The 15796-nt window shown below is 41.5% G+C and overlaps 1 protein-coding gene across 3 annotated transcripts in view; it reads right to left on the minus strand.

Moving 5' to 3' along the window:
- RLBP1 (retinaldehyde binding protein 1) overlaps positions 1 to 14600 on the minus strand; it is an 81524-nt gene extending 66924 nt beyond the window's left edge. Inside the window, exons 1-2 of one of the 3 annotated variants that reach the window (XM_068275192.1) lie at positions 14539 to 14600; positions 1330 to 1369 (exon numbers count right to left, since the gene is read on the minus strand). In XM_068275192.1, the coding sequence (XP_068131293.1) occupies positions 1330 to 1369; positions 14539 to 14561 (63 nt within the window). In that variant the 5' untranslated portion in view covers positions 14562 to 14600. Of the gene's footprint in view, positions 1 to 1329; positions 1370 to 6601; positions 6768 to 14466; positions 14503 to 14538 lie in introns of those variants that run through there. The other 2 variants (XM_068275195.1, XM_068275193.1) reach the window with 2 other exon arrangements.
- Between the last annotated feature and the right edge of the window lie 1196 nt (positions 14601 to 15796).

Below are 15796 nucleotides of genomic sequence, written 5' to 3' on the forward strand. Positions count from 1 at the left end.
TTGAAACAGAATAGGGAGCAACAAGAAGTTGTTGGTGTCACATGCCCCCTTAGTGGCCAGACCGCACCATGGATTCCCTTCGGTTTCAGCACACAGACCATGCAATCTGTGTTTGCAATCGGTGCGCAGAAACCGCTGGAATTTTGGCAGTAGACAGACTATAAGGGAGCTTGTGTGTTACAGTAATACAAATTACACACTATTTCAGGGTATAACTGCCACCACTCCTACAGAAAAGTAGGAGACCTAACTGCACTAATACTAATACCTGCAAAAAAAAAAAATGGTTAAACACACTCTATTTTATCTAGCTATCAACAGTAGTAGCGACTTCAGAAGCTAGGATTCGGTTTGTGCGGTTGAATAGCAGGGGTAGCTGAACATATAAATTACTTTTTAGAAGTATTTTATTATAAATGCAATATAAATAATTAATATATACAGAAAATCATTATAATCAACAATTATAGAGACAACAATAGCGCAGTATGAAAATAAAAATAAAGGAAGAAATAAACAGATACTTAAGCTAGGTGAAAATATGTCCTTTCTGGGAAATGAGCACATGGAAAATGTCCTTTGTTTCAGTTCTGGCAAATGGCAGCCAGCCACGTGGTTCTCTGGCTGGCTGGCTTGATCAGGTGATGGTACACAGGGGAGGACTAAGGGAGGAGTCCCTGGCAAGTTCTTTTAAATGACACACATTTTTGGGTGGGGTCTCAGGTTCAGCCCAGGGGCTGGACAGGGTGCGGTTAACCTCCTGGGTGGGTTTCTTGTGCCCAACAAATATGACATTTTTCATATCTTAGCTTACGCTTCCCGCACACATATAACAGTCCCAGATTTAAACTCCTCAAAATATGACAGTTCATATGACATCAAACTTGGCTGCCATGTTATGTTTAGTTTCTGAGAGGTTTAATACTTTGTCATTGCTTACCCCTGGCCCCCCAAGACTGGTATCAAAATGTCCATCAAAACACCACGAATCCAATGATATAACTCCCATAATCGTCCTGGGCACAGTATTCCTTAAACAGGCTAAAAATCATATACTCCATGTATTTCTAAGGCTGGCTACACGGCTCCGCTGTGTCTAAGCCCTGCTGTGTGGAAGGCTCAGTTCTGCTGGAATCCCCAAATGGTATCCTTCAAATGGCAGGTTCACACTTAACTGTGATTTGCCTGTGAGAAGAAACCCTTTGTTCTTTGCTAATTAAACAAACCTTGGGACAGCTGGAGACAAAAGGGGCTTCATGAAAATAGTTCCTCTAGCAGCTATGAAAACCAGAGACCCCATATAAACTTCCACTAGAGGTTAATACTTACAATGTCTGACATCTCACTTCTCCGATGTCCACGCAAGAAGCTGGAGAAATAAGGCAGATGAGATTCAATTCAAGTTTTTATTTATTAACAACTCTTTATGTAACTGATTCACAAAGCTTTTTCACCTGTTTTCACCTTATATATGTTACATTTTTAAGCTCCCAAAGAGCAAAAAAAACAACAATATAATTAAGGTAAGAAAAGTAATGTTGAAATGAAGATAATCAGGGACAACTTACTTTGAGTGATTATTTTGCTTGTAAATGGAATCTAATCTAAAGCCTCATCTACACGGTACAATTTTCCATCAGACCGACCGGTGATCTGATAAGACATTGCATTGTGTGTAGACTTCCAAATTGTTTCAGATCAATTTTTTTAATAGCTTTTGCATTGATAAGTACTTAATATATATTGCAAAATCTTTCACAATTCTATTGGACTGGTTGGAAATTATCTAATAGATCCGATCTGATGAAAAATTGTACCTTGAAGAGGAGGCTTAAGGCTATCATAAGGAATCTAAAGCTGTCCGTACACAGTTCGAATTAAAATAGAATTGTAAACAAGGTTTGAACTTCATTCCAATCGGTAGCCAATATCCCCTCTTTCCCACAAGAAATATTTTCCTTTTCTCAAAGAGATCGTCGGGGGTGGTGAGGGGTTGTATGGCCGATATTGTGATGAAACCCCTCCCACAGTGTGATGTCATGGCCATGGTCCTGACAGTTTGCTGTCTGTGAACCTTGTTGCATTGTGGGAAATAACAGCTTTTTCCAACTGCCAAGCGAGGAATATCTCTCTCTGTGCATAGAACTCTCAGTAAATGAACATTCCATACAAATTTCCTGGCAGAACTAAAGATGTCACCACCAGTGATACATTCTAAAATGTAATTTAGGGAGAGGAAAGACTTTACAATGGACAAACACTGACTAAATAATTCATTACGTCATTTTTCACTACAGTCCCTCTTTAGGCAGACCATACAGACTTCGATTTCCCTGTTCAATTCGTAGCAGATGTGATCACTTTGATTGAATCTAGGCCTCCTGTCACAAGCTGCCAGGTGAATTATCACTGCAGGTAGTGGACACCGGGCATACTATGGGGAAGGGAACCAGTAGTGTGGAACATACTGTGAGAAGACAGAATAGGGGACATAGTATGAGAAGGGGGGGAGGTGTAGGGGCTAACAAACACTGTGGAAGGTGGACCAAGAGTATAGAAGAAAATATTGGGGTAGAAGGTGAACTATAAGCTGGGATTTCAGTATGAGAGGAGGACAAAAGTATGGGGAACAGAAAGGGGGGAAAAAGCACTGAAGAGTCTGGAGAGATCAGAATCAGGAAGCACAGCGTGGGAAGTACCAAGAATTAGGAGGACAGTATGGGTTCAGTATAGGAGTGAAGGCTAGGAGCGAGGATCACAGTATGAGGTAGAGTGAATAAGTGGGGAAATAGGATTCAGGGCACCACAAGTAGGGATTCACAGTATGGGAAGCAGACCAGGAGTGGAGGGAACAGTATTGATAGTTGAGCAAGAGCGCCAGGCAGTTCCAAAGCCCATGAAAATGGCATTTAATAGCAGACCCTCCCTGTCCAGCTATTGAGGAGAATTGAATAGTGTGATTGGGCCCTGTGTTGGGGAGTGTAGGAGCCGTACACTATATTGCCATAAATATTGGGACTCCTGCTAACATCCCATTCTTAACCCACAGGGTTTAATATGGAGTTGGCCCACTCTTTGCAGCTATAACAGATTCAACTTTTTTGGGGGAAAGCTTTCCACAAGGATTAGGAGTGTGGTAATGTAAACCTTTCAAATTCTGGATGCTAAGGCCTGTCTCAAAGACTATGCTCGAATTCATCCCAAAGGTGATTGATTGAGGTCAGGGCTCTGTGAAGGACAGTCAAGTTCCTCCACACAAAACTTGCTCATCCATGTCTTTATGGACCTCCTTTGCACACTGGTGTGCACTCATGTTGAAACAGGAAGCTTTTCCCACAAACTTGGCAGCATGAAGTTGTGCAAAATATCTTGGTGTCCAGAAATACTTAAAATTTCTTTCACTGTAACTAAAGGGCCAAGCCCAACCCCTGAAAAACTACCACACACCATAATCCCCCCTCCATAAAATTCTACACAATGCAGTCAGGCAAGTACCATCCTCCTGGAATCCACCCTCCCAGCCTTTTGGCTATATAGTGTATGCTGTGTTACTACATGAGTAAGGCAATTGAAGAGAGTGACCGGCACCATCCGTAATATTATGCGCTTTTATTTTAATCAAAAGTCATGTACAGCCAATCAGCAACGTTTCGGAGCAGCGTTCCTTTGTCAAGCTAGGCAGAGTACAGACTGACATTGGTTTCACATAGCAAACTTTATATAGCAACATGTTAGAGCAAGCAGCCAATCATGGGCAGCGAAGCAGCTGTCCAATAGTGCAGGTCCATGTAACACCGGCCCTGATGGGGAACTTGATGGCCACTTGCCTATTGGTAGCTTCGTTGAACACGGCCCTCCCTCCCCACATCATCGTTTCCAGGAAGTCTCCGCCGCCGGTGCTTGCGCACAGCTAGCCCCCACAACGTCACCCAACTTCACCCTCAGCGGACCTGATGGGGAACTGCGGTGAGCAGTAGCGAGCAAGGCCAGCATCAAGCCAACCATACACCCCCTAAGCTGAGTGATCAATGAGGTGGAAGCGGGACACAACGCACCGCCTCATTGAGGCCAACGGAGATGTAACGTAGCCTGGCAACAGGGACCACCTACAAACAAAATGATACCTGACAATAATACATTACTATCTGCACATATATAGGGATAACTACCAAAATTAGATACTGCAGAGGAATTTTAACAGGAGGAGAACCCATAAAATAGGAAAGTTTAACAAAACAAGAAAATAAATAAATAATAAAAATAAAAAATAAATTAAAAATACAAAAATTCCATAGCGGATGGCATCACAGAGAGAAAACCATAGTCAAAGGGGATCAAATCTAGTTCTCTATTCAAACCTCTAGGCTCCATTGAATCAAGTTTCTTGAGCCAAGGAGCCTCCCTGTATAATAATTTCTTGCTATGATCTCTCCCTCTTCTAGGGGGTAATACCTGTTCTAAAAGTTTAAAAACAAAGTAATTAAGAATATTGCGGGAAACCTGAAATAAGAAAATATTGAGACAGACATCTTTATTGCCATTAACAAAAGCCAACCTCCTGACTATCACGCTGGCCCGGATAAAGTGCTTTTGAGTGACACACCTGGTACAAGTGTGTAGCCATTGGTGTCAGATTTTAGTGTTACCCCTTTCTAAAGGGGCCCATACATTGGTGAATCTCAACCATCGATCGATCGATCGATTCTAAAGAACTGATCGGTCAGAAATCGATTCTTTCAAATCTATTGATAGATGTGTGGCCGATTTCGATGGAATTGATCTATCCAACAGGATGGAAGATCTAGATTGATCTGCTGCTGGTAGCAGATCCATGGCTCATAAAGTTGCATTGGATCTTATGCTGGGGATACACAGGTCGACCCGGCGGCTCGATTAGCCCCCAGAATGACTCCCGCCGCGTCCCCGCTCACGGCCGGATCGATTCCCACTCGTCATTGAGGGCGCTCCCTATCTTCCACTCGATTCCCCGCTATTGTCCGCCCGCGGGGATCGAGCTGGGAATCTATCCGGCGGACCTGTCGGATATTATCAATCGAGCCATCAGCGGCTCGATTGATAAGGATTTGTCCACCTGTCTATGCCCAGCATATTGGTCCAATAATGCATTTAGATAGATTTCCAATAGATTTCATTCAGAAATCTATTGGAAATTTGTTCCTAGTGTGTTGCACACATCAAATAGATTCCTGTCAGATTCAACTTGACAGGCATCTGACAGATATCTATCTGATGGTCGAATCGGATGTAAATCTATAAATGTATGGCCACCTTAAGTCAATTGGGTCTGTTTACTAGAAAATAGTACAATGTTCATTCACAGTTGGTGCACATATAATTTCACCGACATTAACGCTTTAAAAAGGGTATTAACACTACATTAGACACACAACGCATATGTAAAAAATAGTAAATTGCAACTATACAAGACAATATACTCTGTACAGCGCTGCGGAAGATGTTGGCACTATATAAATACTAAACAATAATAATTATACTAGCAAGGTACAACGTGCAAATAGCGGAAGGAATATTGCACAAGCAACAAATGCTGTGTGTGTAACACGAGTTACACAAACTACGTAACGTAATACCTGGTAATGTTCATACAATATGCGCTGTCTGCGCATGTAAACTTGACACTTTTTAATTAAAAAAAAAACCCAGTGATTAAGAGGATCCGCACAACATCAGGTGAACTGGCATTCTTTAAAAAAAAAAAAAAAAAGTATAGTTTTTATTTCACTCTCACTAGAAATTTCTCAAATTAGGAGAATGTTTTCGCTGCCATATTGCTATCCAATTTTAAACATGCCATTTACCTGACTTTACTGCTGAATGCTTGTTTCCAGCAGGAGTTAACCCATTTGCACTCAGCGCATCATTTATCGTGTTAGAATGCGGCAGAATACCTGAGGCATTCTTTTACTAGGTTAGTCAGGGGTTTACAATGTATCAGAAACACAACAATCAAGAAAAGAGTAGGAGAGATTTATCAAAACCAATGTGGGGAAAACTAAAGCAAAACTGGTGCGCAAGTTGAGCAGCTGCTCAGAACGACCAATCAGAATCTTTCATCTGGGTTTTCTGTGGTCTGTTTGAATTCCAATTTTCCCCGTACTTATTCCGATAAATTTTCCTCAGTAATGTTGCCTTCCATATTCCTTTGATTTCAGGTTTCCTTTAAGAACATCTGAGCCTTCATGTTTAAAGGGTAGCAGTATGTTAGCACAGCCTAGGTGTGTATATTTATATTGTGTTCCTAACCTATAGGTTTTACTTGGCAACGCTAATGTGCTGCTGTAATGTACCGTTTACTGATAAGCAATGTGGAAGAATCAGTAACTAGAAAAAGCAGTTCAACGTCTAGCTAACATAGAGAAGCATATGGTCATGTGTATCTCTGATAAATACACAGTATCTTCAAACAGTAAAGCATCTGTTTCCTGTGCTGCCATACATCATTATTATCAACCAGAGATTAAAAGGACGCAGGAACACGATGACCAAAAGGCACACGCATTCTGCCCAGAACACTCTCCCAGCCTGACTTCCTGTCATGGTTACAGTAGATCAGACTTACCGTTGAACAATGCTGATGAAAACAGCAAAGATAGTCAGCGTTGAGTGAAACTAAGCTTGAAAAAGTTGATAAATCTGAGAATTCAGCAGAGATGGATGACTTGTAGCCACAGTGTGCGTTGCCCACAGCTTCTATAGTCATCGGGTTGGGATTAGGCGTCACAAGGCATTATTCAGTCAGGCTTATTAATTAAATCAGCACAAAACATTCAAGAGATGCCATTAGATGTTACAGAAAAGGAGGAGAGAAGTGGCTGGTGGAGTGGGGCTTGGAACAATTCCTCTCTAGCTTGTCCCAGATTCCTGAAATCTTTGTATGGTAATAATAAGACATCATTGAAAAGTGAAGGTCGGCCTATATATCTGGTTCGGACAGGGTTATGTGAAAATGTCTGTAAACCTATGTATGACTCCTGATGTTGTTACTTTAACTTAAAAACTAAACTCCTGATTCAAAGAAATCCCTTGGTGATATAGAAGGAGAGCCCTTATTATTTAAAAAATACTTCACATTCTTTGAGGATCAACTCCAGTCCTTCAAAACGGCTAGTAATCAGGCAAGTTCTTTTTCAAAACAAGAATTAGCCAGTAACACTATACACTGCTTGTCTATATATCAACATGGGACTCCAGTAAAACACTTTTTTCCCTCTGGAGAGTGTGGGAAAGTGTTGGAACCTCTGTTAGATCTTTACTTCCGTCTGTGTTCCTGTTTAGGAGCTTTTCCATTCTATGATTGTTTGGTAGACTGACATTCCTGGAATGGTTAATCAACTGCTACTGCTGTGCCGTACACCATGAAGGTGAACCAAGCACTGTATTAAGTTCCCAGGGCATTTCAATAGCATATTAAAAATACATGCCAACTATGTGGCACATTATTAAAACAATTCAATTTTTACCTCTTCTTACATTTAAAAGTTTAGCAGAGGCCTTTATTTCCCTACTTCTAAGGCCTGCCTGACAACAGAAATTTCAGGCCAGTTAAGGACCAATGTTATTATTGTACTGCACACATTAGCAGCAAGCAAGCAAAAGCTTTCATCAGTGCGGTTGGGGGGGGGGGGGGGGGGTAGGACATTATGACATTATGCTTCAAAGTGTTTAGAGAAGCCACAGATGCAATCTTCACACCTTCCCCTGGATAAATAAATAATGGGCGGCCAGAAGGGGAGGGGGGAACATGGCAGCTCCTTTAGCTATTAGAAATCAGGACACGGCAGAAAAAAGTGGTGCTTGGTTCCCTTTAACCCACTGCAAGTCCTTGATGGTACATTATGCAGGATGGTCTTTCTCTCTGGAGGTATTCTGTTGAGGAGATTTCCTTTCACGTCTTGTCAAGTTATAGAAAACATCCTCAAAGTGAGAGAAAGCAACCATCCTTGATAGAAGTCAGAGGACCTAATGTTTTTTAATGTGAGTGTTATCACAATCTGCGTTCTGATCATGAGTGCAAAAGTTTGGGACACAGGGACAGTCAGCTGAAATAAAAAAAAACACCTTCCTAGACCCATGTAACATGTAGAAAGCGCCCCCCCCCCCCCCCCCCCCCCCCCCCCCCCCCCCCCCCCCCCCCTCGGTAAAAAGGCTGCTGGAGACAGACACTAGTAGAATATCAGTAAAATTACTGATATACTACTAGATTATTCTAATAGTAAAATATTGGTTAATCTTTACCAATATTTTACAATAACCGAAATCCTGACACTAGCCCTCCCTCTCAATGCCTAACGAATCTCAGCTGGTGGTGCTTAACAACCTAAACACCCCCCCCCCCCCCCCCCCCGTGGTGTTCAAACACTAAGGACCCCCCTCCATGCTGAGTAATCCTTAAACTCCACTGGTGGTGCCTAACCGCCTCCTAACTCCTAAAACTAAGGACCCCCACTGGCACCTAACCTTAAAGGGACACTTAAGTCAAACAAAAAAAAATAGAGTTTTACTCACCTGGGGCTTCCAATAGCCTGCTGCAGCTGTCCGGTGCCCTCGCCATCCTCCCTCCGATCCTCCTGGCCCCGCCGGCAGCCACTTCCTGTTTCGGTGACAGGAGCTGACAGGCTGGGGACGCGAGTGATTCTTCGCGTTCCTGGCCACAATAGAGCCATCTATGCTGATATAGCATATATCATATACCATATAGCAGCGTAGAGGGTGCTAATGTGTCTGGGAATGCGAAGAATCACTCGCGTCCCCAGCTCCTGTCACCGAAACAGGAAGTGGCTGCTGGCGGGGCCAGGAGGATCGGAGGAGGACAGCGAGGGCACCGGACAGCTGCAGGGGGCTATTGGAAGCCCTAGGTGAGTAAAACTCATTTTTTTTGTTTGACTTAAGTGTCCCTTTAAAGACACCTACTACTCCCCCCCCCCCCCCCCCCAGTCCATCTGACCCTATCCGCTGATATTTCCTGCATCACCACAGGTGGCAACAAACAGTAATTTGGGTTATAAAATAACGGAGGTCATGACCAGTGAAAACCCGCTATGCAAACTGCAAGCTGCAAATACTGGACACAACTTTCTAAACTACAGCTAGAGCGCTTATCAGGGCTATTAACATTGCCACCTGTGACAAAACACGGCTTGGGTGAGGTTCTATCCTAACAGCAGTTATAGTGTCTGATCACAACACTGGACTGAGATAAACTAGCAGCACAGACCTGAATAATAAAGAGTACAAACACCTCACTGAAATTTCAGTAGTCTTGTCTTTCTTTGTAAAACGAGTGGCAATGTCAAAGAAAGCACTTAACCAAGGAACAGAAGAGAGAGTCAGAAATCCCGTACATAGCTGGGGTGTTGGAAAAACTCAGATCTTTAGCAAACAGAACGTCCCTGTTTCCTTCAAACCTAGCAATACACCGAGGCAGAAACGTGCACATATCAAAGTTCCAATACCTAAACACAAGCAAAGCAATGTGATGCCTGCAGTCCTGTGACGTTAGGAGTGCATCCCCAGTTAGGTAAACAGCTAAAAGGAGCCATTGAATGACCCCTTACCTATTTAATTCACAGGTAGGTAACAGTGGAACAGAACACCCAAAATGTAAAACAAATATTAGTAAAGGTAGACTTGACAGATTGCCTAAAACACTAGAAATGAGGCAGCATTAATTATCTATTCCCCCATTTTATAACTCATATTTCATAGTCCAAAGTTACAGATTTCCCAGCAAGCTCATGGTGAACCAGAACTCCTAGGAGTGTGTAAGGGGCTAAAAAGGACCCAAAGCCCTCTTACTAAAATGCTATTCAAAACAGAAATTTGCCTTCTTAAAAGGGGAGTGGAGTGAGCATATGAAATATCTAGTACAATGCATGACTGTTGAATATACATATTCAGCAGTGATGCATTGTGGGGCTCCTATACTCACTCCAACCTGAATAATTGCAAATACTTTCTGTTTTAAGAAGGCACATTTCTGTTTTGTAGTCCAAATTATGAAGTATCTGAGCAGTTGCTATAGGAACATCTTTCCTTGCCTGTCGCTCCATCAGTAGACTTTTTTCACAGCGATAGAATGTTCTTCATAGTGATGCATGTGTGCTTTGTCTCTGTTGTGTTAGACAATTTATCAAACAGTGAAGTAAATAAACGCTGGGTTGTCACTGGTCACTATCCTCAATGGCATTTTGTGAAGATGCTGCAAGGCCACTTCATCAAGGGCTTCTCTAAACAAGCCTGAATACTGGCTCCTCTTGTGAACGCAGAATGCTGGCTCCTCATCTGTTCACACTCAGTAGATAACTTTGCTTTATTGAGTTTATCCCATGGAAACAAAGAAGCTTTTCATAATAACTGCCCAACCCTTTATTTGTGTCTGTATACCTGTATATTTCCTGTATACTGAGGGAAATGGCTGAGAAGATCTTAAATAATTGTCAGCTTTCATTCATTACAGGTAACTAAAAAAAAAACCCTAAACCAATTTTGTCCTAATCCACATTTTCATATATAAAGGCCTCCCCCATGCATAACAAATAGACGTCTCACATATCATGACACATAGGGATGCTTCTGTAACCATTACAGCTGTAGCATCCTGTGGATTACTACTAGCTGGCCAAAACAGTGTCAGCAAGGTGAGCATTTTAGTCTATGAAGTTACCCTCTAGATCAGGGTTCCTCTAATTCAGGGCTCAGGAACCTTTTTGGCTGAGAGAGCCATAAACGCCACATATTTTAAAATGTAATTTCATGAGAGCCATACAATGTTTCAAACTGGGACAGTGCGCATGCGCAGCAGAGGGCTCCTGTCCCTGTTGCCATGGTGATGTGTATACAGTTGATCCTCCGGGCAGCGGAAGTGTCAGACACGTCTTCAGCTTCTCTTGGGTTTCAGCAACATCAGCAGTTTCCCAGAGAGCCAGACAGGAGAAATACTGACCAACAGCTTGTACAATTAGTTAGCTGAATTGGGGGTTCATTCACTTTGTAGGACGAGATCCCCGCACTTTGATTGGCCAATAGGCTGCCTGTCACTTGACAGGCAGCCTATTGGGCCAATTGATGTGCGGGGATCTCGTTCGACAAAGTCACTGGACCTGACAGGGTCCAGAGTGGTACAATTGGAGCGGCCGTTCGTTTTGGGAAGAGCGCGAGTAAGTTAGTAGTGCATGCTACAGCAGTAGCGTGCCTCTATGAAAATGTTATTTGCGCTGCCACACTAAGCTGCGCTGCTTGAGCAGTGTGGCTTAGTGAATCAACCCCTACTGATTTGTATGTGAGCCAGATGTAGCCATCAAGAGTCACATCTGGCTTCCGAGCCATAGGTTCCCTACCCCTGATCTAATTAGTCATCAGGCAGGGTTCCTCTAATTAGTCATCAGGCAGGGTTCCTCTAATTAGTCATCAGGCAGGGTTCCTCTAATTAGTCATCAGGCAGGGTTCCTCTAATTAGTCATCAGGCAGGGTTCCTCTAATTAGTCATCAGGCAGGGTTCCTCTAATTAGTCATCAGGCAGGGTTCCTCTAATTAGTCATCAGGCAGGGTTCCTCTAATTAGTCATCAGGCAGGGTTCCTCTAATTAGTCATCAGGCAGGGTTCCTCTAAAGGGTCATCGGGTTCAAAACTAACAGGTCATTTTTTTCTCAACCAGTTTATTAAATTACAGCTGAAATAATCAACTGTGTCTTAAAAGTTGTGCTTAATATCGCTGTAAACGTGTTTGGATAAAGGAAAACAAGAATAGTTAGCAGTCCTTGACCTGGACCCTGAAGTTGACCCACAAATGGGTTGTGCAGTCATTTTGTCTCGGAGAGCACACTGGCGGATAAAGTACTTTTTTTCCATGAGTTAAATGTGCTTGTTAAAACTTTATTACAGCCGGTTTTCTGTCCTCTGAAGGTTCAGCAGGTAGAAGAATCAATCAGAAGTGACCAAGTGATTCCCAAAGTAGATAGAGCAAGAGAAGTCATACATTTGCCAGTATTACAGAAGAAAACATAAAGGTGGAAAACATAAAGCTAAAGGTGGTGACACAGAGCAGTGACAGAGTTGGTGATGTGGGTGGAGCATGTCAATAGTGTCTACATTTGTTTATTTAGTGTGCATTTCAGTGCGTTGCGGTGCGCTTTTTTTAAGCATGCTTTGCTTTTTTCAGCAGTAGCAGTTGTCAATAAAGCTTTGTTTTAATATGAAAATTGATTTTTTTTCAATTGAATTGCATTGATGCTTTACAGCTTAACGCACAGAAATGCATGCAGCACTACGTTTTTGTAATACAGCTCAGCGCAGCGCATAGATGTGAACCAGGCACATTTAATTACATGGGATGATCATTACCTTCCAGAACACACAGGGCAATGCGCTGTGAAAAGCGTACAGAAACGTCCCTGATGTGAACGAGGCCTTACTCATTAATACTCTTAGTATTACTCTTTATTCATTCGTGTTACACCAAATCCAAAGGTAAGGAATGTACATGTTAACGCAAGCTTAAATATACGAAAATCCAAAACTGCACTTGTATTGCATTTAGGAGGCGCTTCAAGGGGACAAGGCTATAGACATTGCATTTCAACAACAGATTTGTTTTAAAGAAAGACCTTGAACTGCGGGAGCAATCAGTGGCAGTACAAATGTTAAAGCATCTTATGCACATCCTGAATGTGGAAGTTTCTGTGGGATTTGTGGGTTTGGATAAGAGAGATTCCTTTTGTGTGCTCTTCGGCTGTTGCAACCTCAGTCAGTAGTCAACCTCAGCACTTCACAATCCAGAAAAAACACAGAAACAATAATGTAATGTAACAGACGATGGGTATGAGGTAACAGGCCTGCTTGTAAAGACTCGTACACTCCATGCAATTCTCATTTCTGATCCTCTTCAAGCGAATGGTCAGATCGATATTCAGATACAACACTGATCAGATATAGAAGAAATTTGGCATACATATATATGCAATTTTTTTTACAAACACCAATCACATTTCTGATGATTTTTCTAATTGGGTATTTATTGAAAATGAATTGACAGGACATGCACACATGGAACGATAGCCAGTATTTAGATATTTAGTGGATATTTTCCAGCATGTCCGATCTGCTTGCAATCAAGAAAGAGATTGATTTTGAGCTTAAAGCAAACCTAAAGCAAAAATAAACTTATGAGAATAGTGAATTGTATGTGTAGTACAGCTAAGAAAAAGAGCATTAGTAGCAAAGAAAAGAGTCTCATATTGTTTTCCAGTACCGGAAGAGTTAAAAAACGTCACGATATTTAGGTAGAAGAGCTTCTCTGAGCTCCTCAACCCACTGGGTCAAAAACAGTCCTGTTTTCTGAAGCACTTAAAGGGGCAATATGGCAAAAATTGTAAAATTTAAAATATGTGCAAACATATACAAATAAGAAGTACATTTTTTTCCAGCGTAAAATGAGCCATAAATTACTTTTCTCCTATGTTGCTGTCACTTACAGTAGGTAGTAGAAATCTGACGGAAGTGACAGGTTTTGGACTAGTCCATCTCTTCATGGGGTATTCTTAGGGATTTATTTATTTCCAAAAGCACTTAGTGAATGGCAGTTGCTCTGTCCAACTGCCAAAAAACTGTAGCGAGCAGGGAAGCTGGCCAGCATAATTGTTTACATCCTTTTTAGGGAATATCTTTATAGAAAATAAAAGCCTTGCTGAGAATACCCCATGAAGAGACGGACTAGTCCAAAACCTGTCGCTTCCGTCAGATTTCTACTACCTACTGTAAGTGACAGGAACATAGGAGAAAAGTAATTTATGGTTCATTTTACTCTGGGAAAAAATGTACTTCTTATTCGTCTGTTTGCACATACTTTAAATTTTACAATTTTTCACCATAGTGCCCATTTAAACAGCCAAGAAACTGTGAGCAACAGCTTGCAATAAGGTTTTACTGCAGGAAAGTTCAAAGGGTCATTATTTCTGTTTCGTTTTATAGTTTAAAAAAAAAGAATGTGGTTTAAAACTGCAACTGTGGTAAAATGAGGCAATTTCATTAAAAAAACAAACAAACAAAAAAAGCTATATAACTGAAAATAAAAATGAGACTCTTTTCTTTGCTACTAATGTTCTATTCATTGTCTGTACTACACATACAATTCATTATATCACTTTTTTCAGTTTCAGGTTTGCTTGAAGATCTGCTTTTGCCAGTCGGTAGGTTATATATTTTTTGCCTGATCCAATCATCTTCTCGATCTGAAATAGGATGTGAAGTGAAAATTGCATGGCGTTACCAGCCTTAAGATGTCACCGTCATACAATTATCTCCATGGCTAAGTAGATAGCACAATGACTTACAAATCAGGTGTTGCTGTAATGTAACATGGAAAATTAAACAATTTGGTAAAACAGTCACATTGTGCATAGTTATGATTTTATGGCATTTTATACTCACTGAAACCGAACTGCGCTGTTTTCTCTGTTACCAAAGTAAATACATGTTAGAAATGATATGCACTACATATACCTGTCTATAACTAGACACTGCATTGGCTTCTCCCACCACTATTCAGACTTCCCACTATGGCACTTCTCCTTTCTTCCTGTTGCGGACAAAGCTTGCATTGTGCCTTCTGCATGCTCTGCTTGAAAAGTAGGGTAGACGGGCCTGACTGGCGCTTTTGTTTTGGAGCTGAGGGTGAATCATTCATAAACAGGCCTTGACATTCTGATGCATCACAAAACCATTGTTCATGCTTATTCGCCAACGCAATTATGGAAGCAAATTGACAAGTATAGTTCACATCTCACCTCTGAAAAGGAGTAATTGGGGCATCTTGTGTCTGTGGGTTTCCAGGAGCAGAAAGAGAATGCATTCACCAATGCCTTCCATTTCTTCCTGCTCTTCTGATAGATGTTAGAGCTATGAGATAAACTTTGTAAGATAGGCAGGGGACAAAAACTTGCCTTGTGTCTTGTCATTTTAACAATAATATACCAAAGTGTCTAAAGACTAGTCTGAACAATATTTTATATTGCTCGATGGATTGTCCATAAACCTTACATCTACACATGAATGAAAGAAGAGCTTATCTTGAATATTGCGAAATAAATAAAGAAAGAAAGTTGAGACTTTAAAGGTTACCCGAAGTGACGTGACATGATGAGATAGACATGTGTATGTACAGTGCCAAGCGCACAAATAACGATGCTGTGTTCCTGGTTTTCTTTCTCTGCCTGAAAGCGTTAAATACCAGGTATGTAAGTGGCTGACTCAGTCCTAATTTAGACAGGAAGTGACTACAGTGTGGCCCTCACTAATAAAAAAAATCCCCTTCTTTTATCTCTTCCCTGCTCTCAGAAGCCTTTTTCTGCTAGGAAAGTGTTTTATAGTTGGAATTTCTTATCCGTGAGGGTCACACTGTAGTCACTTCCTGTCTGTGTCAGGACTGAGTACGCCACTTATATACCTGATATTTAACTCTTTCAGGCAGAGAAAGAAAAAAAGGAACTCAGCATAATTATTTGTCTGATAGCCACTGTACATACACATGTCCATCTCATCATGTCACATGTCACTTCGGGTATCTTTTAATGACAGTGGAGGTATCAGGGGTTTGTGGACTTGGTTTCGTGCTATACAGGAAGTGCCTAGTGCAGACGGTTATAGTTTTGCCAATATCTCACCTCCTATTGCACGGATGCCAATGACCTATTGACATCTTATTATTATAATGCACTTATACCCTAGGTAAATCATTCACAACTAACTAATAGTGTTTCTT

Source organism: Hyperolius riggenbachi, chromosome 3 (genome assembly GCF_040937935.1).
Source record: "Hyperolius riggenbachi isolate aHypRig1 chromosome 3, aHypRig1.pri, whole genome shotgun sequence".
NCBI classification, from domain to species: domain Eukaryota; kingdom Metazoa; phylum Chordata; class Amphibia; order Anura; family Hyperoliidae; genus Hyperolius; species Hyperolius riggenbachi.